Source organism: Vicia villosa, unplaced genomic scaffold, assembly GCF_029867415.1.
Source record: "Vicia villosa cultivar HV-30 ecotype Madison, WI unplaced genomic scaffold, Vvil1.0 ctg.002440F_1_1, whole genome shotgun sequence".
Taxonomy (NCBI): domain Eukaryota; kingdom Viridiplantae; phylum Streptophyta; class Magnoliopsida; order Fabales; family Fabaceae; genus Vicia; species Vicia villosa.
The window spans coordinates 257631-280111 of NW_026705926.1; the positions used below are offsets into that span (position 1 = coordinate 257631).

General features: G+C 37.4%; 1 protein-coding gene across 1 annotated transcript; it reads left to right on the forward strand.

Annotated features, from left to right (window-relative positions):
- The first annotated feature begins 3723 nt into the window (after positions 1–3723).
- Positions 3724–5738, forward strand: LOC131638816 (putative F-box/LRR-repeat protein 23). Its single transcript, XM_058909364.1, has 2 exons — positions 3724–4178; positions 4915–5738. Exons 1-2 carry the CDS (start codon positions 3814–3816, stop codon positions 5513–5515), a joined length of 966 nt encoding a protein of 321 aa, XP_058765347.1. The 5' UTR covers positions 3724–3813; the 3' UTR covers positions 5516–5738.
- The last annotated feature ends 16743 nt before the right edge of the window (positions 5739–22481 follow it).

Here is a 22481-nt window from a genome sequence, read left to right on the forward strand (position 1 = left end):
TTCAAAGGACATCAAGGATCCCTCGTAGGGATCCAACTCTGGTGATTGCCTTAAAGGGTAGTTTCCTTATGTTTCCTACAAAAAAAGAGAGGAGAAAGCGATGCAAACATTGGAGAGATAATAAAATGAGAAGCCTATTAAAAACCCTCGCCCTCTTACGAGGCATTAAGGGGAAAAGTGTGTCCCTAGAAAAACAAATTATCCTTACAAACAGTAAAGATATAATACTCGTCTCATAAAAAATAATAGCAAAGTAAGAAAACTATGGTAAAGTACAAAAAAATATCAGAGGGAATTCTCGTTGAGGCTTCAGTCTCTTATCTTCACACTCTTCTAAGGGATAGCCCGTAGTTTCTCTAAGGTTGCATGCATTTTTGTAAAACATACTGAGGAAGATCATGGTGAAAGAAATGCAAGATGACCTAGCAATCAGATTTCAACATGTCTAATGTAACACCCATTTTCTAACCCCAAAATATAACAAACATTCACAGAGTAATAGCATGGATAAAATAAGAAGGGCGTCACATGTTGTTTTCACCGCAATGAAAACCCAAAACAAACATACCAAATATGCACTATTCATATTGTAACACAATTGAATACTTCATGCTTCCATGTATTATGCATATCACACGCAGAAATAAAATTGCTATCAAACAATTTCAATGAATATACCCCATACTATATTCACCTACCAAACTACCTAATCAAACAACAAACTCATAAGCTCCTCGGCTAAATCCTCGGACAAGCTCACTACTCGTCGAAACCTGCACGATGTCACAATGAACATCATTCAAACAGAAGGGTGAGAATTCAAATTATTATAGATAAATATAATAATGAGAAATGAAAAACAAAACAAGAATACATTTCACAAATTCATCACTCATCTCAAAACATGCATTCATATACCACATATTAATTATCACACAAAGCAATCACATTGATTCAAAACAATCACATAGTACATAATGCGAATCGATTTCCACACAAACACACACCATACACGTACCACAGTGCCATACACGTATCAACTCTTCATCATACGCGTACTGATCAGTGGTTTTCACACATATATTTACCGTTGTTTTTAAGTATGTTTAAGTTATGTTATTGAGTGTTTTATTTCTTTATTCTACATTTTATGCTTTGGTTGTGTATTTTACTGTTTGCAGGCTTAAAGGAATAAATCGAGACAAATCAATGCCAAAAAGTACAAAAAGGGGAGTTTCGAAGGAAGTGAAAAGTCAAGCTACATGAGGTCTGACACGACCACCTGTGTCACCTGAAACTGGCCGTGTTAGGATGAAGCGTGGCCAAGAAAATGCAAAAGAGATGAAAGTCATGGGGCTGACACGACTCGTGTTAGCAAGTGTGAGATCTGGAAATTTTCAGCATGTTTCTCATCGTGACAGGTGTGTAGTATTTTGATCATAACTAGAGCTTCGTAACTCCGATTGACGCAGTTCCGGTGGCAAAATTTCGCTAACGAAAAGGGCTACAACTTTAATGAAGAACACAAAGCCAAATTATGAAGTTAAGGTCTCACACGGACCGTGTTAATCAACACGGCCACCCGTGTTGAAATGTGGCTGGAAATGCGAGTTTGAACCAAAGTCAGAGGATCAACACGGGCGCCCGTGTGAAGGAACACGACCCGTGTTGATGAGCGCGGGCTGAATATGTGTTTATAAGCTTCCTCACTCAAATGGGATCATTAAGGGTATTCTTGGCATTTGGTTTCAACCGGAATGGAAGATTGATTATAAAAACAACTTTTTGGCCAAGAGAAGACACGATTGAAGATTGGAGAAAGCAAGGGCTTGGGAGAGAAGAAGGTTTTCATGAACGGAAGCGATTGAAGATCAACTTTCATCTCAATTCTTGTAATGTATCTATTTTATATTTTGTTTTCTTTGAACAATATGAGTAACTAAACCCTAATGCTAGGGGGTGTCCCTGATTTGATTCTGTAATGATTTTGAATTCCTGAGTTCATCAATAGATTTGTTTTCTTATTCAATTTAATTGTACAAGGTTTTTATGCTTTCTTTGTCGGACCAACAAGATTGATTTACGGTTAACAACCAGCTGGACAACGGTTGTTAAGGTTTTTGTACAATTAGACTATAGTAGATATCACCTAGGACTAGGGATACCCTATAGTTACCGGTTAACTCTTGATAACATAAAGGCTTAATTTCATCATAATTCTCTAAGGACTTAGGATTTAGGATGAATGTTCAAAGGTTTTCCCACTAAGGACTTAGGGGAAAATAATCTAAAGGGCGGTAATTAAAGGATATGAACTTGTTGAAGAGATCTAAATCCAAGGTTATTAAAGGAACAATCACACACTATACCCCTAGCATAATACTCATATTTGTCAAAAAGCCAATTTACTTTTCTGCTTATTTTAATTATTGTTTAGTCACAATTTCCAAACACAACCCCAACATTAGTTTTTGTTTAATTGAACCACTATTGAAACTCGATATTAACGTGCAGTCCTTGAGATCGACATTCGGGGAATTTCCCTATTATTACTACAGAGGCAAAATAGTACACTTGCTATTTTACTGATCACGTACCATACGTGTACGGGCAGAAGGGCGTATTTTGGACGGGACAGAGCGCGTACCATAGGCGTACGGCCCCTGGGAAGCCCCTCATACGCGTATCATACACAAATGGCTAGAGACCCCAAGAAACCTGCAACTCGTACCAGTTCGTCTTCCTCGCGTTTTCCACCATTACAGTCTGCGATTTTGGGTCTAAAACAGAATTTCTCCACACTTTAACATACAAGATTCATCTGACTCAACAACCTATCATCCTATATCAATTTTACACATTAACAACCTAACTTCTACTCATTTGGTTAGGGATTCATATTCATAGATCCAGTTTCATGGAAGAACACAGTAACACATTAACAACACCATATTCATACCAAAGCATATATTCACACACAAATATACAGAGAAATTAATATAGGTAACATCGAATTATATGTTCTATTCAAAAATTATCCCAAAACCCAAACTCTATCATATGACTCAATTGACATGAAATAATATACCTATATCAGTCCTATTATCCATAACCCGATAATAGATGTTAATCATAAGAGCCTTACCTTAGCCAAGAATCTGACTTTTCCCTTTCTTCTCCATCAAACCCGTAAGCCTTTTTTCCTCAAATTCAACAAGAATCTCCAATCTTCAAATTCTGTAATCTCCCTCATCAAGAACTTTCCTGAAACGAATTAGTATATCAAATCGAAGGAAATTTTGTGTAGAATCCGAATCTTCAAGAATTACCTTATTTGGAGCTACGAGCAGAAAGTTATGACTCATTTTCTGAGGGCTGCACCATGAATACGAAAATGGGTCTTGTCCATGAGTTCTTATTCTCTCCCTCTTAGGTTTTCCTCCTCTATTTCCCAATTTTCTCTTATTTCCTTCTTTTACGAAAACATAACATAATTTAATAATGAGCTCAACAACTTAACACCCCCTTATTATTAAATACCACACTTGGTCTAAAAACTAATATTACATAATTTCTCCAATTAATTCAACAAAAATACTAAATAATTATAAATAATAATTTAATTTTTAATTAAATTAAAATTAAAAAATATGGGGCATTACAACTCTCCCGACTGAATTTCCCCACTAAGTGAGAAATTGTATTTTTATCAATATAAAAAACGGGGGCTGGAAGGTAAAATTTAGGGTGTTAAAGAAAAAGTCTTTTCTTTCTCTTGAAAATTTGTGAAACCCTAATTCTCCTAATTCTTCAATGGAGTCGTTACAACCAGCATCGTCTTCTTCCGTTACTTGTTCATCGAATTCAAATGCAGTAATCGATTCCGGAGAACGAAATTGGCTTGATCTTCCACGAGATACGGTATTGTCCATTTTCGTGAAACTTGACACAATAGATCTTCTTGTTCGTGCTCACAATGTTTGCACCACATGGCGCAATATCTCAAAAGACCCCTTCCTCTATCGCATAATCAACATGCCCAATTTGGGCGACCCTGAAACCAACTCTGAATTAGAGGTTTTATGTCACCGCGCCATTGATTACAGCTGCGGAAATGCAATTGATATCAACATCGAGTATTTTGGCACCGACGATCTTCTTTGTCACATTGCTAATTCGTATGTTCCACTTTCTTCTACATTTTCGTGTTTTAATTCATAACAGAATGTTTTCTATTCTCTCTATTCGCATGTAAAATATCACATCTTACTAAGCAACCAGATGACCTTAATTGAAAGAAGGATGTTTCAATTTTTAACCACAATCTTGCATGTATTTATCGGAAATATATGAAAATCTGCCATGTTTGAACTTGATGGATTTTTACTAGAAATGTACAAAGACTCTGTTTAGTTGGAGTTGATGTATTAAACGAAAAGGATGCCGGAAGTGTAAATTTGAAAATATGATTGGAATAGATAGTTACAAAACTCATCAATTGAGTTCAGTCTAGTTGTTTGCAGTTAGACAATGAAAGTTCATTTATCACTCATTATTGAAAGGCAGATTTTAATTTCTATTAGGTCTTTTATCTCTATCCTCTACTAGTTATAATGATATTAGTAAGGATAACTGCCAAATGTCTTTCATTTCAATTTCAGATTTCAGATAGTCTATCATATAACAATGATTTTTTTTATGTGTGTTGATGTAGTTTTTGCCCAAAGTGAAAACATAACTGTGTTTGTAATACAAATTAGTTTTTGGTGCTTCAGTTTATATTATAAAAATGTTCCCATGTGATTCTAATTATACCTAATTCGACATTCTTAGATGTTTATTTCAAGTCACCACAGATATTTCTGTTTGCATTTGTGTAACAGTATTTCCTCTTGTTGTCTTGGTATTTTACAGTGCAACTCATCTACGATGCCTTCGTCTTGCATGTTGCTATAGTGTAACAGATGGAGGATTCTGTGTAGTTGCTGAAAAGCTTTCTCACTTGGAGGAACTTGATATATCAATTAGTGGCGGCTTTTCTCCTGATTCTTTGGAAGTCATTGGCCGATTTTTCCCTCAATTGAAAACATTTAAATTCAACATTCAGGCATATAGATATCCACATATTGAGTATGACGATGACGCATTTGCTATTGCGCAATTCATGTCTGGGTTATGCCATCTCCAGCTTATTGGAAACAAGATGACTAATGATGGCTTGCTTGCTATTCTTGGTGGTTGTCCTCGCCTTGAATCTCTTGACATCCGTCAGTGTTTTAATATTAATTTGGAAGGAAGTTTGGGGAAGAGATGTAAAGAACAGATCAAGAATTTACGCCTTCCAAATGATGCAACTGATGACTATCCATTTGAAACTGAAGACTATCCTGAAGGAGACTATCCAGATGGGATCTCAGACATAGATTTAGATTTATTGTCGGGGGATGATTATGAACTCTCAGATGGAAGTGAATTTTCTGAATTTGAATTTGATGCTAACTATTATGACTTTTGACAAAGTTGAAACATTTCAGCAAGGAAAAAAGTGGTTTGAGTGTTTTAGTCACCACTCTCCATTGTTTCTTCGTAACATGGGGTTTGTTAGGTGGTTGCAGCATGTGAATCTTTTTCGTGGGGAGATAGTTGATTATCATTTGAAACTTTTATGAACCAGTTTCACTGTTTACAATTTGTGTTTATTTGATACATGTAATGGATTTTTTATTTACATTATGTTTGGACTAGCGTCCAAACTGGCACGCGTCTGGTTCCATCCCCCTCCCGATCTCAGTTGCGGGGGATCGAACCGTGGTTCTCCCTACCAAATCCAGCGCCAATCACCACTGGACCACTCGCGTTTTTATTATTATGCTAATGCGTATATTTTTTGAGTTTTCTTTATGTATGTCTAGTTAAAAATAACATTAGATACAATAAGTAGAATTAAAAATATGATAAATGTTAATTTTCAATATGTTAGATCTGTATGATGTTTTTTTCATGCCTTCTTAAAAACAACATTACTTAACCACAAATTATTAGAATTAAATAGTATTCAACATATATATATATATATATATATATATATATATATATATATATATATATATATATATATATATATATATATATATATATATATATATATAGTCCTGACATGAGAATTAGAATCAGAAAGGGTCACAGACGTCTTGCACAGTGTTGGTGGTGAAGAGGAGGGGTGTACCTGCAAGGCACTCCGACGATCAAGTAAGTAGGAGCACATATACGATTTAGTGTTTAGGGTTTGAAATTGTGTTACCTGACCCTCTTGAGGGAGAGAGTTTAAATAATATCCCTAGCACATGGCCATTGGTCTACATTGTAATACGGTGGGAGAACTGATTTTTTGTTTTGTTATTTCGCAAAACATGTTGCGGTTAACAAGAGTCGCCACCGACTTTTATTTTATCCAATTAGAAAAGGCAAAAAGAACAGGAAAGAACTTTTTAAAGATTTTGAGTTCGAGGGTAGGTTATACAAAGGGAAGGTATTAGCACCATTTGTATCCATAGTTATCCATGGGCTCTTAACTGCTCAGCTCACTTTTGTTTAACTTGTTTGAAAAGTGGTGTGTGTTTAGAAAAATGGTTTGTAAAAGAGTTAACTTTGTAATGATCCTCGTATGGATATATACAAAGTGTTATCTTTGAAGATGTTTTCAAAATTGTGTTGTAAAAGAATTAACTTTGTAATAGTTTTTGTATGAACGTATACAAAGTATTATCTTGAAAGATGTTTTAAAAAACATGAGGTGTGAAAAGTATTTGAAGATTTGAATTGGTTGTGAGCAAGCAATTAGGAGCTACTTACCCTAAGTTGTAAGGTCTTTCTTGTACTTATGGCCTTTTCTGAGTGATAGTACTATCCATACCATTAATGGGTAGGTAGTCATATGCATTGGATGTGAAGGGACAAGCGTAGGGTCATCATATGGTCATGGAAGGCAACATGTAAGGATACCTTAGCAATTCGAAGGGACTATCATCATTTTAATCGTAGCGTCATCGAGGGACAAGATCATTTTATCGTAGACAACTCGAAGGGTCTATGATCTTTATATTGGAGGGACTATGATGATATTATTCGTAAGCGTCTTTGCTAAAACATCCCTACTTTCGAGGGACATGACCATGTAATCGAAAGGCAACGAGAGAGGGTTACCTTAAAGGTGAGTGAGTGCAAGTGTATTATTTTCAGTTATCTTATCTTGAATTATTTGTTAGCTATGTTCAGTTTTATCTTGCCATACAATCCTATTAGCATACATCTAACAGTAAAATAGCAGTTTATATGATGCGGAAAATAAAATCCTAAGCTATTACATGGCCTTGGGAGAGATACATAAAAGGGAAAAATAAAGCCCTAATTAAAACTATTACATCCCATGTACAATTACATAATTGAAAAATATGCGAAAAGCAAACCTAATTAGCTATTACAACCTCGAAGTAATTACATAATTAAAAATAATTAAAATACGAATAAAATCGAAGAATCAAGAAGTGGATGAAGATTAAAAGAGAGGAGAATGGGATGAAATTAGGGTTTTGGAAAAGAAATCTAAAGGTTAAAGTTAAATAAAACCTAATTCTAAATTAATTAACCTAATTAATTAATTAATTAATTATATACAATCAATTTAGTTAAATTAAACCCTAATGACTACTTGATTTTATTTGTCAAACCCTAAAATTTAAACGAGACCTAATTAGGAAAAAATATGTACAAAATTTAACTCAATTAGAATCCTAAAAAGAACTAATTTTTTTTGTACTTTTTATGATTAAAAAATTAATTAAAAAAACCTAATTAAACTAAATTAAATTAATTAAAATGATTATGTGAAAAGAATAATTGAAAAAACCTAATTTCTATAATATTAATTGATAAAAAAAGATTAAGTTAATTAAAAGGAAAATAGAAAGAAAAGGAAAATAAGTGAAATTAAGGTAAAAAAAAATGGTGGGTGGTGGGAATCGATCCCACCCTTTTTGAGTCACCGGTCCATATTCCATGCCAGTTGTGCTGTGTTGCCGAATTATTAATGAATCACCTAAGAATAAATAAATAGTAAAACATGTGTTAGATTAATAAATCCAAAAAAAAGTCAAAGTGGGTCCCCCTGTTGCACGCGTAACCAATCAGAAGTGGAGAGAGAGCTGGATTTTGTTAACTGGCCAACGATAGTGCCACACATGTGGTTAAAAGGTCAAAAGGACTATTCATCATCTTCTTCTTTTTGACTCCAGGATTTGCTACGAATTTGCTAGGAAGCCTGCTACGATTTCGCTACGGTATTCTCGTAGCTATTTTTGGAAAAATCAAAACTAAAAAAAACAACGTTAAACAAACAACACAAATGCCTAGATCACCTAAATTAAGGTGCTACGAACACGATGATGGTGTTTATTTGGATTGAAATGGCCTGTATGAGTGAGAACGAAAGCTTCACGTTATTGAGCCCTAACCATGGTGTCTTGTGATTCCAGCGTATAAACTCACGCCCAAGGATTCAAAGCTGCTCTAAATAATGCTAAAAACTCATACGAAGGATTAGTTTGCAATAAAACATTACAAAATACGAGTTACAAAAATTTAGTTTATGCATGAATATGGTGAATTTGATATGAGCATTATAGGAGTTATTAAGCTTATCTATTGATTCAAACCTACCCTTTATTACCTCAAAAAGATGTTAGAATGGCTGGCTTGGATTAAAAGTGGCTATGGAGAAATATTTTGCACACCCTAGTTTTCTTGAAAATTTGGAAGCTTGAGTATGATTTTGGAGGCTTCAATTTCGTCTCCTTGCCATCTGAATGTGTTATGTATATATAAAAGGAAGAATTAGGGTAACAAGTTTGGAAAGAATCATGCATTTCATTGAATAATATTTGATTTCATTTTTGCATATAAACTTTCCAATTTTGGCTCCAATCTATTTTCTACACTTTTCCATGTTTTCTTGGCCCTTGGATATTGATCTTGGACTGATTAAAAATCTTAGCAAATCAACCACATGGCCTTTTGTCATTAAGTTATGATTTTCTTTGATTTAATTTGGATTTAAATGAATAAATTCAAATTTAAAATGAAATAAAATCATAAAATAAAAAGGAAAGGATCTATGAGCCTCCTATAATCTTATGATCACGTGGGAAGTGATCAGTGGTTTTCACACATAGTTTTATCGTTGTTTTTAAGTATGTTTAAGTTTTGTTATTGAGTGTTTTATTTCTTTATTCGTCATTTTATGCTTTGGTTGTATGTTTTAATGTTTCCAGGTTCATATGGAGAAATCGGAGTAAAGCAGTGCTAAACTCGGAAGTTTTGAGGAAGTTCAGAAAACATGCTACAGGAGGCCTGACACGGGTGGCCGTGTTGCTCAACACGGGCCGTGTCAGGAAGAGCGCTGGAACAAAGTGTGGAAAGAATGGAAAACAGTGGTGCAACACGGGTGCCCGTGTTGCTCAACACGGCCCGTGTTGCTAAGCCTGGGACTTGGATCTTGAAAAATAAATTACAGGGGACCAACACGGGTGCCCGTGTTGCACAACACGGCCCGTGTTGGGTGATGACGCTGATTTCAGTGATTTTTATTATTTAGTTCAGTGGTTGGCCTGCAGGGGTGTTTTTGGAATTTCCAACCAACTTAAGTGAGTCTGCACTATTTAGGAGGGTTTCCAAGATGAATTAGGGATCTTTTTGCCACACGAAGAATTGGAGGATTGAGAGAAGAAGCCTATGCAATTGGAGAAGAACGGAGAACTCTCATGAGCGGAAGCCATTGAAGATCAAAGTTCATCATCTCTATTGTAATGTCTTTATTTGATATCTTTGTAATTTCTTTGGATGATATGAGTAGCTAAACCCCCCCAATGCTAGGGGGGTGTCCCTGATTAACATTTGTGATGATTTTGAATTCCGAATTTCAATAACATGTTTCTCTTTTACATTCAATTTAATGGTATAAGGTTTTTAATGCTTTCCTCGTCGGACCAACTGGATTGATTTATGACTGACAATTAGGATTGACCTCCATTGTTAGGGTTTTTATACCATTATATTATAGTAGATATCACCTAGGACTAGGGATACCCTATAGTAACCGGATTGTTCTTGATTATAATAATATTTGATTTGATCACTAATTTCGAAGGACTTTGGGATTAGGATTTCAATGTTCAAAAGTTTGCCCACTAAGGACTTAGGAGCAAATACCCTTAAGAACCGGTAATTGATAAGTTGAACTTTGTTAATGAAATAAGGGTTCAGAATTGTTACATGTTAATGCACACACCTACCCTGGCATGTTACTCATATTTGGCCAATTCAACCTTTTTAAGTTTATTTGCAATTTAATTTGTAATCACAAAAACCAAAACCCCAAGGCTTTTTGTTTAATTGAAGTGCGACTAACTCTATAATCTCACGCAGTCCTTGAGATCGATATTCGGGGAATTTTCCCTTTATTACTACAGAGGTAAAATAGTACACTTGCTATTTTACCGATCAAGTTTTTGGCGCCGTTGCCGGGGACTGCCGAAAATTGTAGAGTTTTTAGTTTTATTTCAATTAGAATTTTGTTGCTCTGCGACTAAAATTTTATTTTCAAAAAAAAAAAAAGAAAAACATTTTTATATTATTTTTGTTCCTCATTCTAATAATTGTCTAATCTGTTTATGCGAGGCAAGGCCTCAGCAGAATTTCCTTTTGACGCAGAAATTGAAAGGACTTTTCACGCAAGGCGCAGACAAGCTCATCAAGCTAAGCTGGAATCTGAGGAAGAAGTAATTACAGTTCATTCTGGTTCAGACACCGAAAGTGAAGAAGAGATCATGGGCGAGGTACCACCACCAGAGAGACTCCTCGGAGACTATGGAGTTGCAAATACACCGGGGGGAAGACAAACAATTATCAACCAACCGGTGAATGTTCCTAATTTTCAATTGCACCCAAGCACCATCACTCAGCTCGAAAGAAAGCCTTTCACCGGAAGGGTTAATGAAGATGCAAACAAGCACTTACAGAGGTTTCTGACCATGAGTACAACTTTAAAAATCGAAGGTCATACAGAAGAGGCCAAGAAGCTGAGAATGTTTCCATTCACCTTGGCAGAAGAAGCAGAAGAGTGGTTTTATTCCCTTCCAGCGGGCAGCATTACATCATGGGGAGAGATGGAAAAAGCTTTCTTAAATGAGTATTTTCCCGCCTCGGTATTTATAAGGAAGAGGTATGACATTCTGAATTTCAAGCAGAAGGAGGGTGAGCCCTTAGGAGATGCATACAAAAGATTCAAAAGAATTCTAGTAGCATGTCCCACTCACAATATGGACAAGACTGAACAGATGCAAGTATTTGTCAATGGGCTCAGAATGAAAACAAAACAGTTAATTGATACAGCAGCTGGAGGCTCGACAAATTTCACAACAGCCTCAGGCATCATCAAAATCATTGAAGTAATAGCTGCAAATGAGCATTTGGAATTGTATGACAGGTGTGCTAGCAAACCGGAAGGAATCATTGATCTCAAGCTGGAGACTTCTAAAACTCGGGTTGAAGATGCGATAGCCGCAAAAGTTGAAAAGAAATTGAAGGCTATGAATATAGGTAAACAACAGGTGGCTCAAGTTCAACAAGCTCAACCTGTCAGCTGTGAAATCTGTAATGGCCCACACCAAATGGTGTACTGTTTTGCTACTCCCAAGCAGATTGAAGAAATCAAATTCCTAAGGCAAAACAACCCGTATTCTAACACCTATAATCCTGGGTGGAAGAATCATCCAAATTTTGCTTGGAAAGATCAACAACAACAAGGTACCCAGAAGGCAGAGTGGGAAGTGGCCATTGAAAGATTAGTTGGGCAGTGTTCTCAGTTCCAAGAAGAAACAAGAAACAACCACAGAAACACTTCGGCCTCAATTAAAAATCTGGAAGTTCAAGTGGGGCAGATAGCACAGCATCTCAATCTACAGGCACAAGGTACCTTTCCGAGCTCAACTGTGAAAAATCCGAAAGACCAGGAGAAGATTAATGCTGTCACTACAAGAAGTAGGAGAATAGCAGAATCTGAAAAGGAAAAAGAAAAAGAGGAAATAGATGACCCCATGGTAATAGAGGTGGATTTGGAAATAAGAGAGAATCCAAAAGAGCCAGAAGTTGTGGTACCGCCGGTTAAACCAATTGAAGAAAAAAATAAGAAAGACGCTGAACCTGTGATAAAACTGCCCTTCCCCTCCAGAGTGACAAAGAAGGGTTCAAGAGAGAAAGACTTTGAGAAGTTTACTAAATTGTTCAAAAAGTTAGAGGTAAATCTACCATTCTTTGAAGCACTTGAGCACATGCCTTTGTACAAGAAATTTATGAAGGAGGTGTTGGGGAAAAAGAGATCACTAGGAGGAGAACCAAAAATTGCAACGGAAAAGTGTGGTATAGTCTCAACAGCAAGGAAGATCCCAATAAAGAGGAAAGACCCTGGGGCAGTGGCGATACCATGCACTATCAAGAATATAGCATTTAAGAAGGTACTCCTCGATTCTGGGTCTAGTGTGAGTTTAATGCCTTTGCCCATTTTCAAAAAGCTTGAATTGGAAAAGATTAGTGAAAGTAAGACCCAGTTAAGGTTCGCCGATCACACCGTTAAGAAATCATATGGGGTAGCTGAAGATGTACTAGTGGAAGTTGATAAATTTGTATTCCCTGTTGACTTCCACATCATGGACATTCCGGAAGACGAAGAAACTCCTATCCTTCTTGGGAGGCCATTTTTGTCGACAGGCCGCTGCAACCTCGACATTGAAAAAGGAACGCTGACGCTGAAATCTTTTGATGAAGAAGTAACGTTGAAGATGTTAGGAGTCAAAAGACAGAGGGCGGTTGTGAATGATCAAACTTCTGATGGTATGACAGAAAGTGAGGAAAAGAACAAGAAGTCTAAACAGCTCCAAGAAAAAGTGTCAAGCATAGCCTCCCGGGTGGAACCATCTTATGTAGTTGTCAAAAATCTTAAGAAAGCTAAGGAAGTCAAGAAGAAGGTGGAGGAGAAAGAGCAAGGAAAGAAGAAGAATGTGGGAAGTAAATTAAAGAGAAAAGCGGTGAATGCTTTTCGTCTTCATGAGTTAGTGGTTGCGAAAGTGACAAGCAACAAGGTTTGGAAAAGGAAATACCCTCCATAATAAAGGGTAATGGACCGTCGAGCCATGCGACGTTAAACGAAGCGCTCCGTGGGAGGCAACCCACGGTTTTAATAATTAATTTCTCTGTTTGTTTATTTTATTTTCAGGAAATAAAAGAGGACGTCTCTGGTGAAAGCTTGGAAGTGATCATGAGAGTGCATTGCCCTCTGTGAGTCACCTCTCTCGAACTCGTTCTGAAACATTGAGGTCAATGTTTAGTTCAAGTTTGGGGGAGGCTCTTCTCTGTGCATTTTATTTTTATGTTAGTTTTATGTTATTGGTATGATGTGAAACCATAAAGTGAATTCTGCCCAAAATTTTTACCGAAATTTTAAATTTTTGTTGAAGAAGTTTTGATCCTAAAGAGCGATCGGGAATAGTATATAGAGATGAAGCGAGGATTGTTTGAGGACAGGAAGTGCGGAATAATGTGACAAGAGGTTTGTTTAAGCACCCCTGGTTCCCTGAAAGAGATACGAGTCTAACGTGTAGATTTGCACCATAGTACTTGTCTCCTGAGAAGTACTTCTCGAGTAGTTTATTGATACAGTCTGGCATAATTCGGAGTCACTTGCATGATGGCTGGTTGAGAAAAAAAAAAAGAGATATAAAGTTGGTACCAAATGATGAAAAGGCGGTAAAAGGCAATCGGCTCGCTAAGTTGGGTAATCCTCACCCGGTTATTCAGCCCAAAGGAGATTGATCCCCAAACGTCGTCCAAAAGGACAATATATAACTGCAAGGTTTGAAAATTTCATCGATAATAAAAAGTAGCCAATGCTGCTAGTTTGGTGCCAGAGAAAAAAATAATAAGAAGCCTTGATCCGTCTCATGCAGGTGATGATTATTATAAGAAATGCAGTGCCTTAATATGATTGTCCGAATGAAAGAGGAGGAAAATCGGAAAGAGACTTAAGTGCAAAGCATAGTTGGAGAGGTATCCGAAACGGGAGCTTGAGGATTAATGTGGTAACAAAACTCGTCGCGTCATGTGAATGCCAAATCACTGTTTCTTGATCAGTACAGACGGATATCTCACGTATGAACACCGTGTGCTTTGAAGGTCATTAACTTTTGTAGTTGTCGCTTGAGGTCAAGCAACGGTTTAAGTTTGGGGGAGTTTGATCAGTGGTTTTCACACATAGTTTTATCGTTGTTTTTAAGTATGTTTAAGTTTTGTTATTGAGTGTTTTATTTCTTTATTCGTCATTTTATGCTTTGGTTGTATGTTTTAATGTTTCCAAGTTCATATGGAGAAATCGGAGTAAAGCAGTGCTAAACTCGGAAGTTTTGAGGAAGTTCAGAAAACATGCTACAGGAGGCCTGACACGGGTGCCCGTGTTGCTCAACACGGGCCGTGTCAGGAAGAGCGCTGGAACAAAGTGTGGAAAGAATGGAAAACAGTGGTGCAACACGGGTGCCCGTGTTGCTCAACACGGCCCGTGTTGCTAAGCCTGGGACTTGGATCTTGAAAAATAAATTATAGGGGACCAACACGGGTGCCCGTGTTGCACAACACGGCCCGTGTTGGGTGATGACGCTGATTTCAGTGATTTTTATTATTTAGTTCAGTGGTTGGCCTGCAGGGGTGTTTTTGGAATTTCCAACCAACTTAAGTGAGTCTGCACTATTTAGGAGGGTTTCCAAGATGAATTAGGGATCTTTTTGCCACACGAAGAATTGGAGGATTGAGAGAAGAAGCCTATGCAATTGGAGAAGAACGGAGAACTCTCATGAGCGGAAGCCATTGAAGATCAAAGTTCATCATCTCTATTGTAATGTCTTTATTTGATATCTTTGTAATTTCTTTGGATGATATGAGTAGCTAAACCCCCCAATGCTAGGGGGTGTCCCTGATTAACATTTGTGATGATTTTGAATTCCGAATTTCAATAACATGTTTCTCTTTTACATTCAATTTAATGGTATAAGGTTTTTAATGCTTTCCTCGTCGGACCAACTGGATTGATTTATGACTGACAATTAGGATTGACCTCCATTGTTAGGGTTTTTATACCATTATATTATAGTAGATATCACCTAGGACTAGGGATACCCTATAGTAACCGGATTGTTCTTGATTATAATAATATTTGATTTGATCACTAATTTCGAAGGACTTTGGGATTAGGATTTCAATGTTCAAAAGTTTGCCCACTAAGGACTTAGGAGCAAATACCCTTAAGAACCGGTAATTGATAAGTTGAACTTTGTTAATGAAATAAGGGTTCAGAATTGTTACATGTTAATGCACACACCTACCCTGGCATGTTACTCATATTTGGCCAATTCAACCTTTTTAAGTTTATTTGCAATTTAATTTGTAATCACAAAAACCAAAACCCCAAGGCTTTTTGTTTAATTGAAGTGCGACTAACTCTATAATCTCACGCAGTCCTTGAGATCGATATTCGGGGAATTTTCCCTTTATTACTACAGAGGTAAAATAGTACACTTGCTATTTTACCGATCAGGAAGCTCAAAAATATGGGCCCAATACTCAAAATTTCAAAATTCACCAATTAGGGTTTCATGCCTTTCTTGAATTTTACTCAACTTCTGTCAATCATAACTCACTCAATTTTTATCATATGGAGATCATCTTGTACTTTTGCAAAGCTCAAGATATCTACTACAACCCCCTTTGGAATATTTTTTGCATTTAAAGAATTTATTTTGGTGACATTGGCTCTGACAAAAAATGGCTTTTTGTGGACTTCTAGAAGGACCTGTAATGTTTTGGCTTCTATCTTTTAATTGAAGCATATCTTGGGCTTGGGCCCAACATTAAAGTTGTAGAGAATTGAAATTCCTTAAGAATGAGCTTTGGTTAGGGAAAAGGATGAAGCATGTGAAAGTTATGCCTGGTCAAAGTTGGGTTGACTTTCCTTTAAAAGTAACCAAAAACCCTAATTTAGTAACTTTTGATTTTGGTGAGTTTTGAGATGAATTATGATCAACCCTTGATCAAATGATGAATATGACTTCAAATGGTTGATGTTGACAAAAAAATTTGAGTTTTGACTGTATGTTGACCATAGTTGACTTTTTTGTCTGATATAGTTAATTGTTGGTCAACTGACTGACTGACTGGGCAAATTTATGATTCAAGGCTTAAAACTTGGTATGAGGATACTTTGAAGCATATGAGACACCATGAAGTCTACTTGAGTCCTTGGAAGCTCAATTTCCTTTGAGTAAATCAAAACCCTAGTTAAAGGTCCATCACATAGGAGGGGCTTTGTCTGATGAAACCTTGAGTTTTCTTGAATTATCTTGAAATATGGAGGGAAATTTTGGGGTATAACACGAATTTTGGGTCAGATCATAGATTTAGGCCCAAAACGTGTGACTGCTAGGATTCTAGGAGTAAACATAGGAATCCTAGGAGGCTGCTCGGAACTAGCTGTTAGGCGAGCAGAAGGGCGTTCCTGGTCGAGAAGGTGAGACCCGGGGCACTGGACCATTTAACTAACAAGGCTTGAGTTGACATGGTCGACGAGGTTGTGGCTACCTCGGTAACAGGAAGAAGAGGCGACAATCCTTCTGTCCTTAAGCGTTAGGGCCCAGATTGCTGGGCCGCCCTAGAGTGGATATGGATTGGGCCGTCCCTGGATGTCGGGCTAGTCTAGAACAGAAGCCCCCCAAGTCGTTGCTCCGATCATGGGAGTGACGACTTAAGGGCAGTCTCTAATCGAGGGGAGAGTTAGGGATGTTATCTTCTCGTGTGTTTGTCTTTGTTTCGAGGGAACTGGCTGCCGAGGAGGATAAACGTCGTTCGAGGAGATGAACAATTGACTGGATGTGAAGAGGTGATGTCGCACGCGTGCCTGGAGATACGTGCAGTTATTGCGGTGTAATAACGGCTAGGCTAAGGCTAGGCTAGGCGCGTGTCCGGTCACGTGCTGGGGAACCCTTCTATAAATAAGGGGAAGCCCAGCGTTTTGACACTTTCGTTTCTCTTTCACTTTCGTTCGCCGCCTTTAACTGCTTTCGACCACCGCTAGCTTTCTACCCGAGCACGTAAGTTAGCTTATTTTTCCAACTTTTTATGATCTACTCTAGTTACTAGATAGAATGCATGTGGTTTAGGATAGAAGAAACGTAGTTGGTAGGGTATTTTCGGCGGTGTGTTGGTGGCTGACGGTGGTCCTGCTGTTTTTTGGACACCGGCGTCGTTGATCAGTAACGATTTATCTGTTACTCCGCCGTTATTTTGGCCGTTGCGTTGGTTTTGATAGGATAGTTAACATGAACATACAGATGAATCTCCGCCGAAACCTGGGTTAGGTTTGTGGTACCCTTAAACCCCAGGTGTCGAGAAGGTGTTTCCTCGACGTCTAAAACCTTAGTCGTTATGGAGGCTCGTCATCGAGACAGATCGAGGGAGCCTTTCGAGGGGTTCCCTGATGCCTTTGTTTGTTGTTTTGAGTTAAGGGATTTGGCCGAGGACGTTGTCTTTGTTGCCTTTGCGCACACCCTTTCACTTGATTAGCGGTGGAAGGGTACATTTGATTTTTGACGTCGAATTCACTTTTTTCTGCTGCTTTTCAGGTATAAATGTCTGACCGTTTCAACGAAGATACCCTGAGTGAGAACAGTCGCGAGGATACTGGTAGCTCAAAAAACTCCATCTTCTCGCAAAGATCCCCCCGACCGAACTGCTGCTAACCAGGGAGGGGACCCTATTGTAACACCCTTCTAATACCCTGCATAAATATTAAACAAATGATCAGAGTAAAACATGAAAAGGGCATTACAACTTCCATATAATCAAAACAAAAACTCATGTCATGCCATAAAAGGAACGTTAAACCAAAATTATTCAGATCATCATGTTAACACGGCGGAAATATCTTTAACATCTGAACAATGCAACATCCAAAGTCATAGACTTTAAAACACCACCATAATAAAACACCCAAATAAAAAGAGTTTAACAATTAACTCTAAACGACGTTCCCAGTGTTACACGACCAGAGCATGACACGGACCCAACTAACTCTAACGAACTACTTGACGAGCTATTCCTCACCAAGTACAAGAGCTACTCCTCAATCTGAAAAATAACAACAGTAAGGGTGAGTCTCATTCGCATTTAACCAATGTTATAGGATATAGATGATAACATATCAATCACATGCTATTCACCCAATCACAGTTACGATCAGATTCTCAACCACACAATCAGTACAACAAACATACAATCAACACATATTATAACATTGGACAATCTTCCATTCATGTTATAATAACACAAGTAGCCTAATGCAATGCAACTACATGCATGTGGTACCAAAATATGGGATAACCCATCTCACCGATCCACCATCGTCAAGGATACGGCAACACCCACTCACTAATTCCACACAATGGGAATTAGCTACCACTGATCCACCATCGTCAAGGATCAGCCACACAATGATTATGAAATGCATGTATCAACCATAACATGCTCATCACCCACATAAGTCAACCAAATGTCATAATCATCAACTACAATAATCAATAGCTATACACAATCATGCTATTTCTCAACCATGGTAAAACACATATTTTATACCAATAATACATGTATAACAAACACCGGTTACAACCACAACATCATACAGGTGAAATATTCATTAATATAGTTGTACACATAAACCACCACAACCAATTAAAATCGAGTGTTTCAAAATAATTTCGAGTCACGACTCAAAACACTATTTTATCATGTAAATCATTTGATTAGCTTTACTATGCTCAAAATGGAACTAAAATCGAATTTACGGTTTAAAAGTTAGGAGTTTTCAAAGTTAAGAAAGTTTTAGAAAAAGTCACGCAGAACCCGGTTCCTCCCTACGTGGGAATCGGTTCCTGAAATCCTTCAAAAACTCCTCTATGATTTTTACTACTAGGAACCGGGTTGTACCTACATGGGAACCGGTTCCTGCTGAACATAATTCCTTCGCTTCTGGTTTCTACTACTGGAACTCGGTTCCTCCCACCTGGGAACCGGTTCCTACGCTACTATATCAGAAAACACCATTCGTTTCACCACCGTATTGACCCGAATCCATACCAATTCGCACCCAAATGCATTATAACACCAAAACGGCAACCACAAACACAATTAACACATTTATAACACATTTCAATAATCCAATTCACACCACACATGATCAATACAACATTATTAATCAATTCTCCCAAAACCTAACATCTCTATAACCTAAGCATAACTCAATTAGCATGAGCAACATGTTCAATTCCATTCTACTACCTATAACCCCATAATAGAAGAGAAATGGAAGAGTCCCCCCTTACCTGAAGGTTGATTCTTCGCTCTTCCTCTGTCGCACTTCTCTGCTCCTCTTCTCTTTTCATGTGTTTCTCTTTTCCAAATGTTGTAACCTTCTCTATTCCACAACTCCCTCTATTTTATTAAAAATGAAATAAAATTATTTTAATTAGTAATAGGGCCTACCAATGCACCCCCTCTTTACTAATCACAACTCAAGCCCAATTGCTTAATTCCTCATAATCCTCAATAATTTCAAATAATTCCCCATAATTCAATTAAATTAAATTATGAAAATATGGAGTGTTACACCTATTCAGGTGGAGGAAGGGACGACTTTTGGGGATGAATGGGTGGCTGGCGAGCCAAAGCTTACCCCTTCAAAATTCCTCATTCGTCCCGAGGATGCTTTTACTGTGGTGACTAAGGGGGCTGACCCGTTTGATGTTGCGAGAGAATAGAGGGTGGTATTTTCTACGGCGGCCGATAGGGTATGCTCGTAATATCTCGAGGACCAGTTCGCTTTGTACGAAGTGTGTTTCAAAGAGATGGGGCTTCGACTGCCCTTCATCGAGATCCAGGTTGGCATGTTTCACTACCTGCACCCAGTGCCTTCTCAATTGCACCCTAATTCTAGCGCCTTCCTGAGGGAATTCAAACTGGTGTGCGAGTACCTCGAGATCGAGGCGTCTATTCCTCTATTTTTCAGCTGCTTTCACCTTCAGATGGGTGCCGTTGATGGCCAATTTTCGTTGGTTTCCCTAAAGCAGTTGAGGAAACTCTTCAAAGCCTTCTTTGAATTTGTTCGGGGTTTCAAGGACATGTTCTACTTGATTCAGCCTATCTCGCAGAAGGCCCTCCTCAATACTTTCTTCCCAAACGTCATACTTGGTCCGGACGGACAGCCTGAACTAGACGATCCAGGAGAAACGAGGAACCAGCTCGTTCAACGGTTTTATCGCAGCTGGTATAGCAGCCACTTCGTGGATGGCACATACGCATATACTATGAAACTGAGCGCTCTGAACGAGTAGGATTTGGCTGGCTATGGGAGGCTCATGGCCTTTGTTGAGAGAATGGGCGTTATGCAACGACTAGGTAGAGGAGGTCGTCCATTGGTCGACGAGAATGGGAATCCCCTGGTCGAACCAGTCTTGATTAATGTTAAAGAACTCCTTGAGTGCAAGACGGTTGAGGGGATCTGGGCTTCAAATATACATGTATTCAACACTTTATAAAATATATATTATACGATTACAAATACGACATAGCTCAAACAATTCAAGATATCAAGTAATCTAATCACAAGTATCAATCAAGTGCCCAATCACACAATTAGCATACAAACACACCAAATGCAATTCACATCTTCACATTTGACTATGATGCGACTCAATACAAATGCATGTGGTACCAATGTTATCCTTAGCGGATTTACCGCGTCCATCTCCAAGAAAGATAACCACCAAAATATGTTTGTCCTCTAGACTTCAAAACCATCACCAAGTTTTTGGACAAGTCAATAGCTCCCACGGAACTACCAAACATTGCCTATTTCTCACCTGATAAATGAATACATGTGCAAATATCGACAATCAAATGCAATTAAGACTGTCTCTCAATCTTAATTATACAAACATATCTCACCAATTCATCACTTATGAATTCACCATAAATTTGCACAAACATACACATTTTCATTTCATCAAACACACATGAAAATATCTCCACAACACTCACCAAATCAACACATCATCAATAACAAGTAGCAATCATAGCTCAACAATGTTATTCTCAAATAATCACATTTCACAACATACATACATGGAAATTCAAATATCATGTTATCTCAAGAAATTGATTCAAAACCACACTGTAGCGGTGAAATTGGTGAGACTAAGGCCATGGGAAGACCTAGATCATTTTTTAACAGAGTCGCCATCGCGCTTTATTGTTTCCAAAAAGGAATGGGAGAAATAGCGAATAAAACCCACAGAAGTTTTTAAAATCAAAACTAATAAACTTATCAGAGATTTGGGTAAGGGAGTTTGTTATACAAGGGGAAGGTTTTAAGCACCCCTCATATCCATGGTACTCCATGAGAACCTCTTTGAAAATGTTATTGTTTTTGTGTACATCTTTTGAAAAAAACATATGTGAATTTATTGAAAAAGAGTGTGGGGATGGGAAAAGAATTTTTTTTAAAAAGTGAGCTCGATAAGACATCGTATCTTAGGCATACATACCCCTTTAACAATAGGGAAGTCAGAGCTTTTGTAGTTCCTCTTAAAAGGAAAAATAAAAGGGCCAAAGTGGCCAAAATCTTTTTGGGTGTTGAGTTTTAACAATACAAGGTCAATGGATTAAGAGTAGTTTCACCGGGAATAATTCTTCTCTTGATGCCAAGGTTTTAAAAAGGGGGTCAATGGACTAAGAGTAGTTTCACCGGGAATAATTCTCCTCTTAGTACCAAGGTTTTAAAGAAGGGGTTGGTAAACAAAGTATATACAATGATAATACAATGGATAACAAATATAAGAATGCAAGGATAAAATCAACAAGTACATGTACATGAACAAAAGACAATGATCAAGGTAAACAAATCACATTTAACATGGATAAGTGAAGATCAAGATGTTTTTGAATTAGGGTTTGAAATTAGGGTTTTGAAATCACACCTAAACCTAATTAATTTTTTAATGATTAAATACCAAATTCTAAAATAGAATTGTTCTAAGGGTACATGGTATAGTCAAAGAGATACTAACCTAACCCTAAACAAATATTCACAAAAAGATACAAAGTTAATTTGAAGAATATAATCAAAAGAAAATGATTTTTGGTTGATTTTTAATACATAAAAGGACATGTTTATGATTAATTTTTAAATGATAAAATATTAAATATTTTTGAGTTTTTTTAAACCTCATATGAAAATACACAAGTTAAATAAACTACACAAAAAAGAACAAGTTGAAAAA

Excerpts from the sequence above, each read along its gene's own strand:
- LOC131638816 (XM_058909364.1), top strand. The coding sequence starts at position 3,814 with ATGGAGTCGTTACAACCAGCATCGTCTTCTTCCGTTACTTGTTCATCG. Across the intron at positions 4,179-4,914 it reads CTTTGTCACATTGCTAATTC|TGCAACTCATCTACGATGCC; the intron begins GTATGTTCCACT and ends GGTATTTTACAG.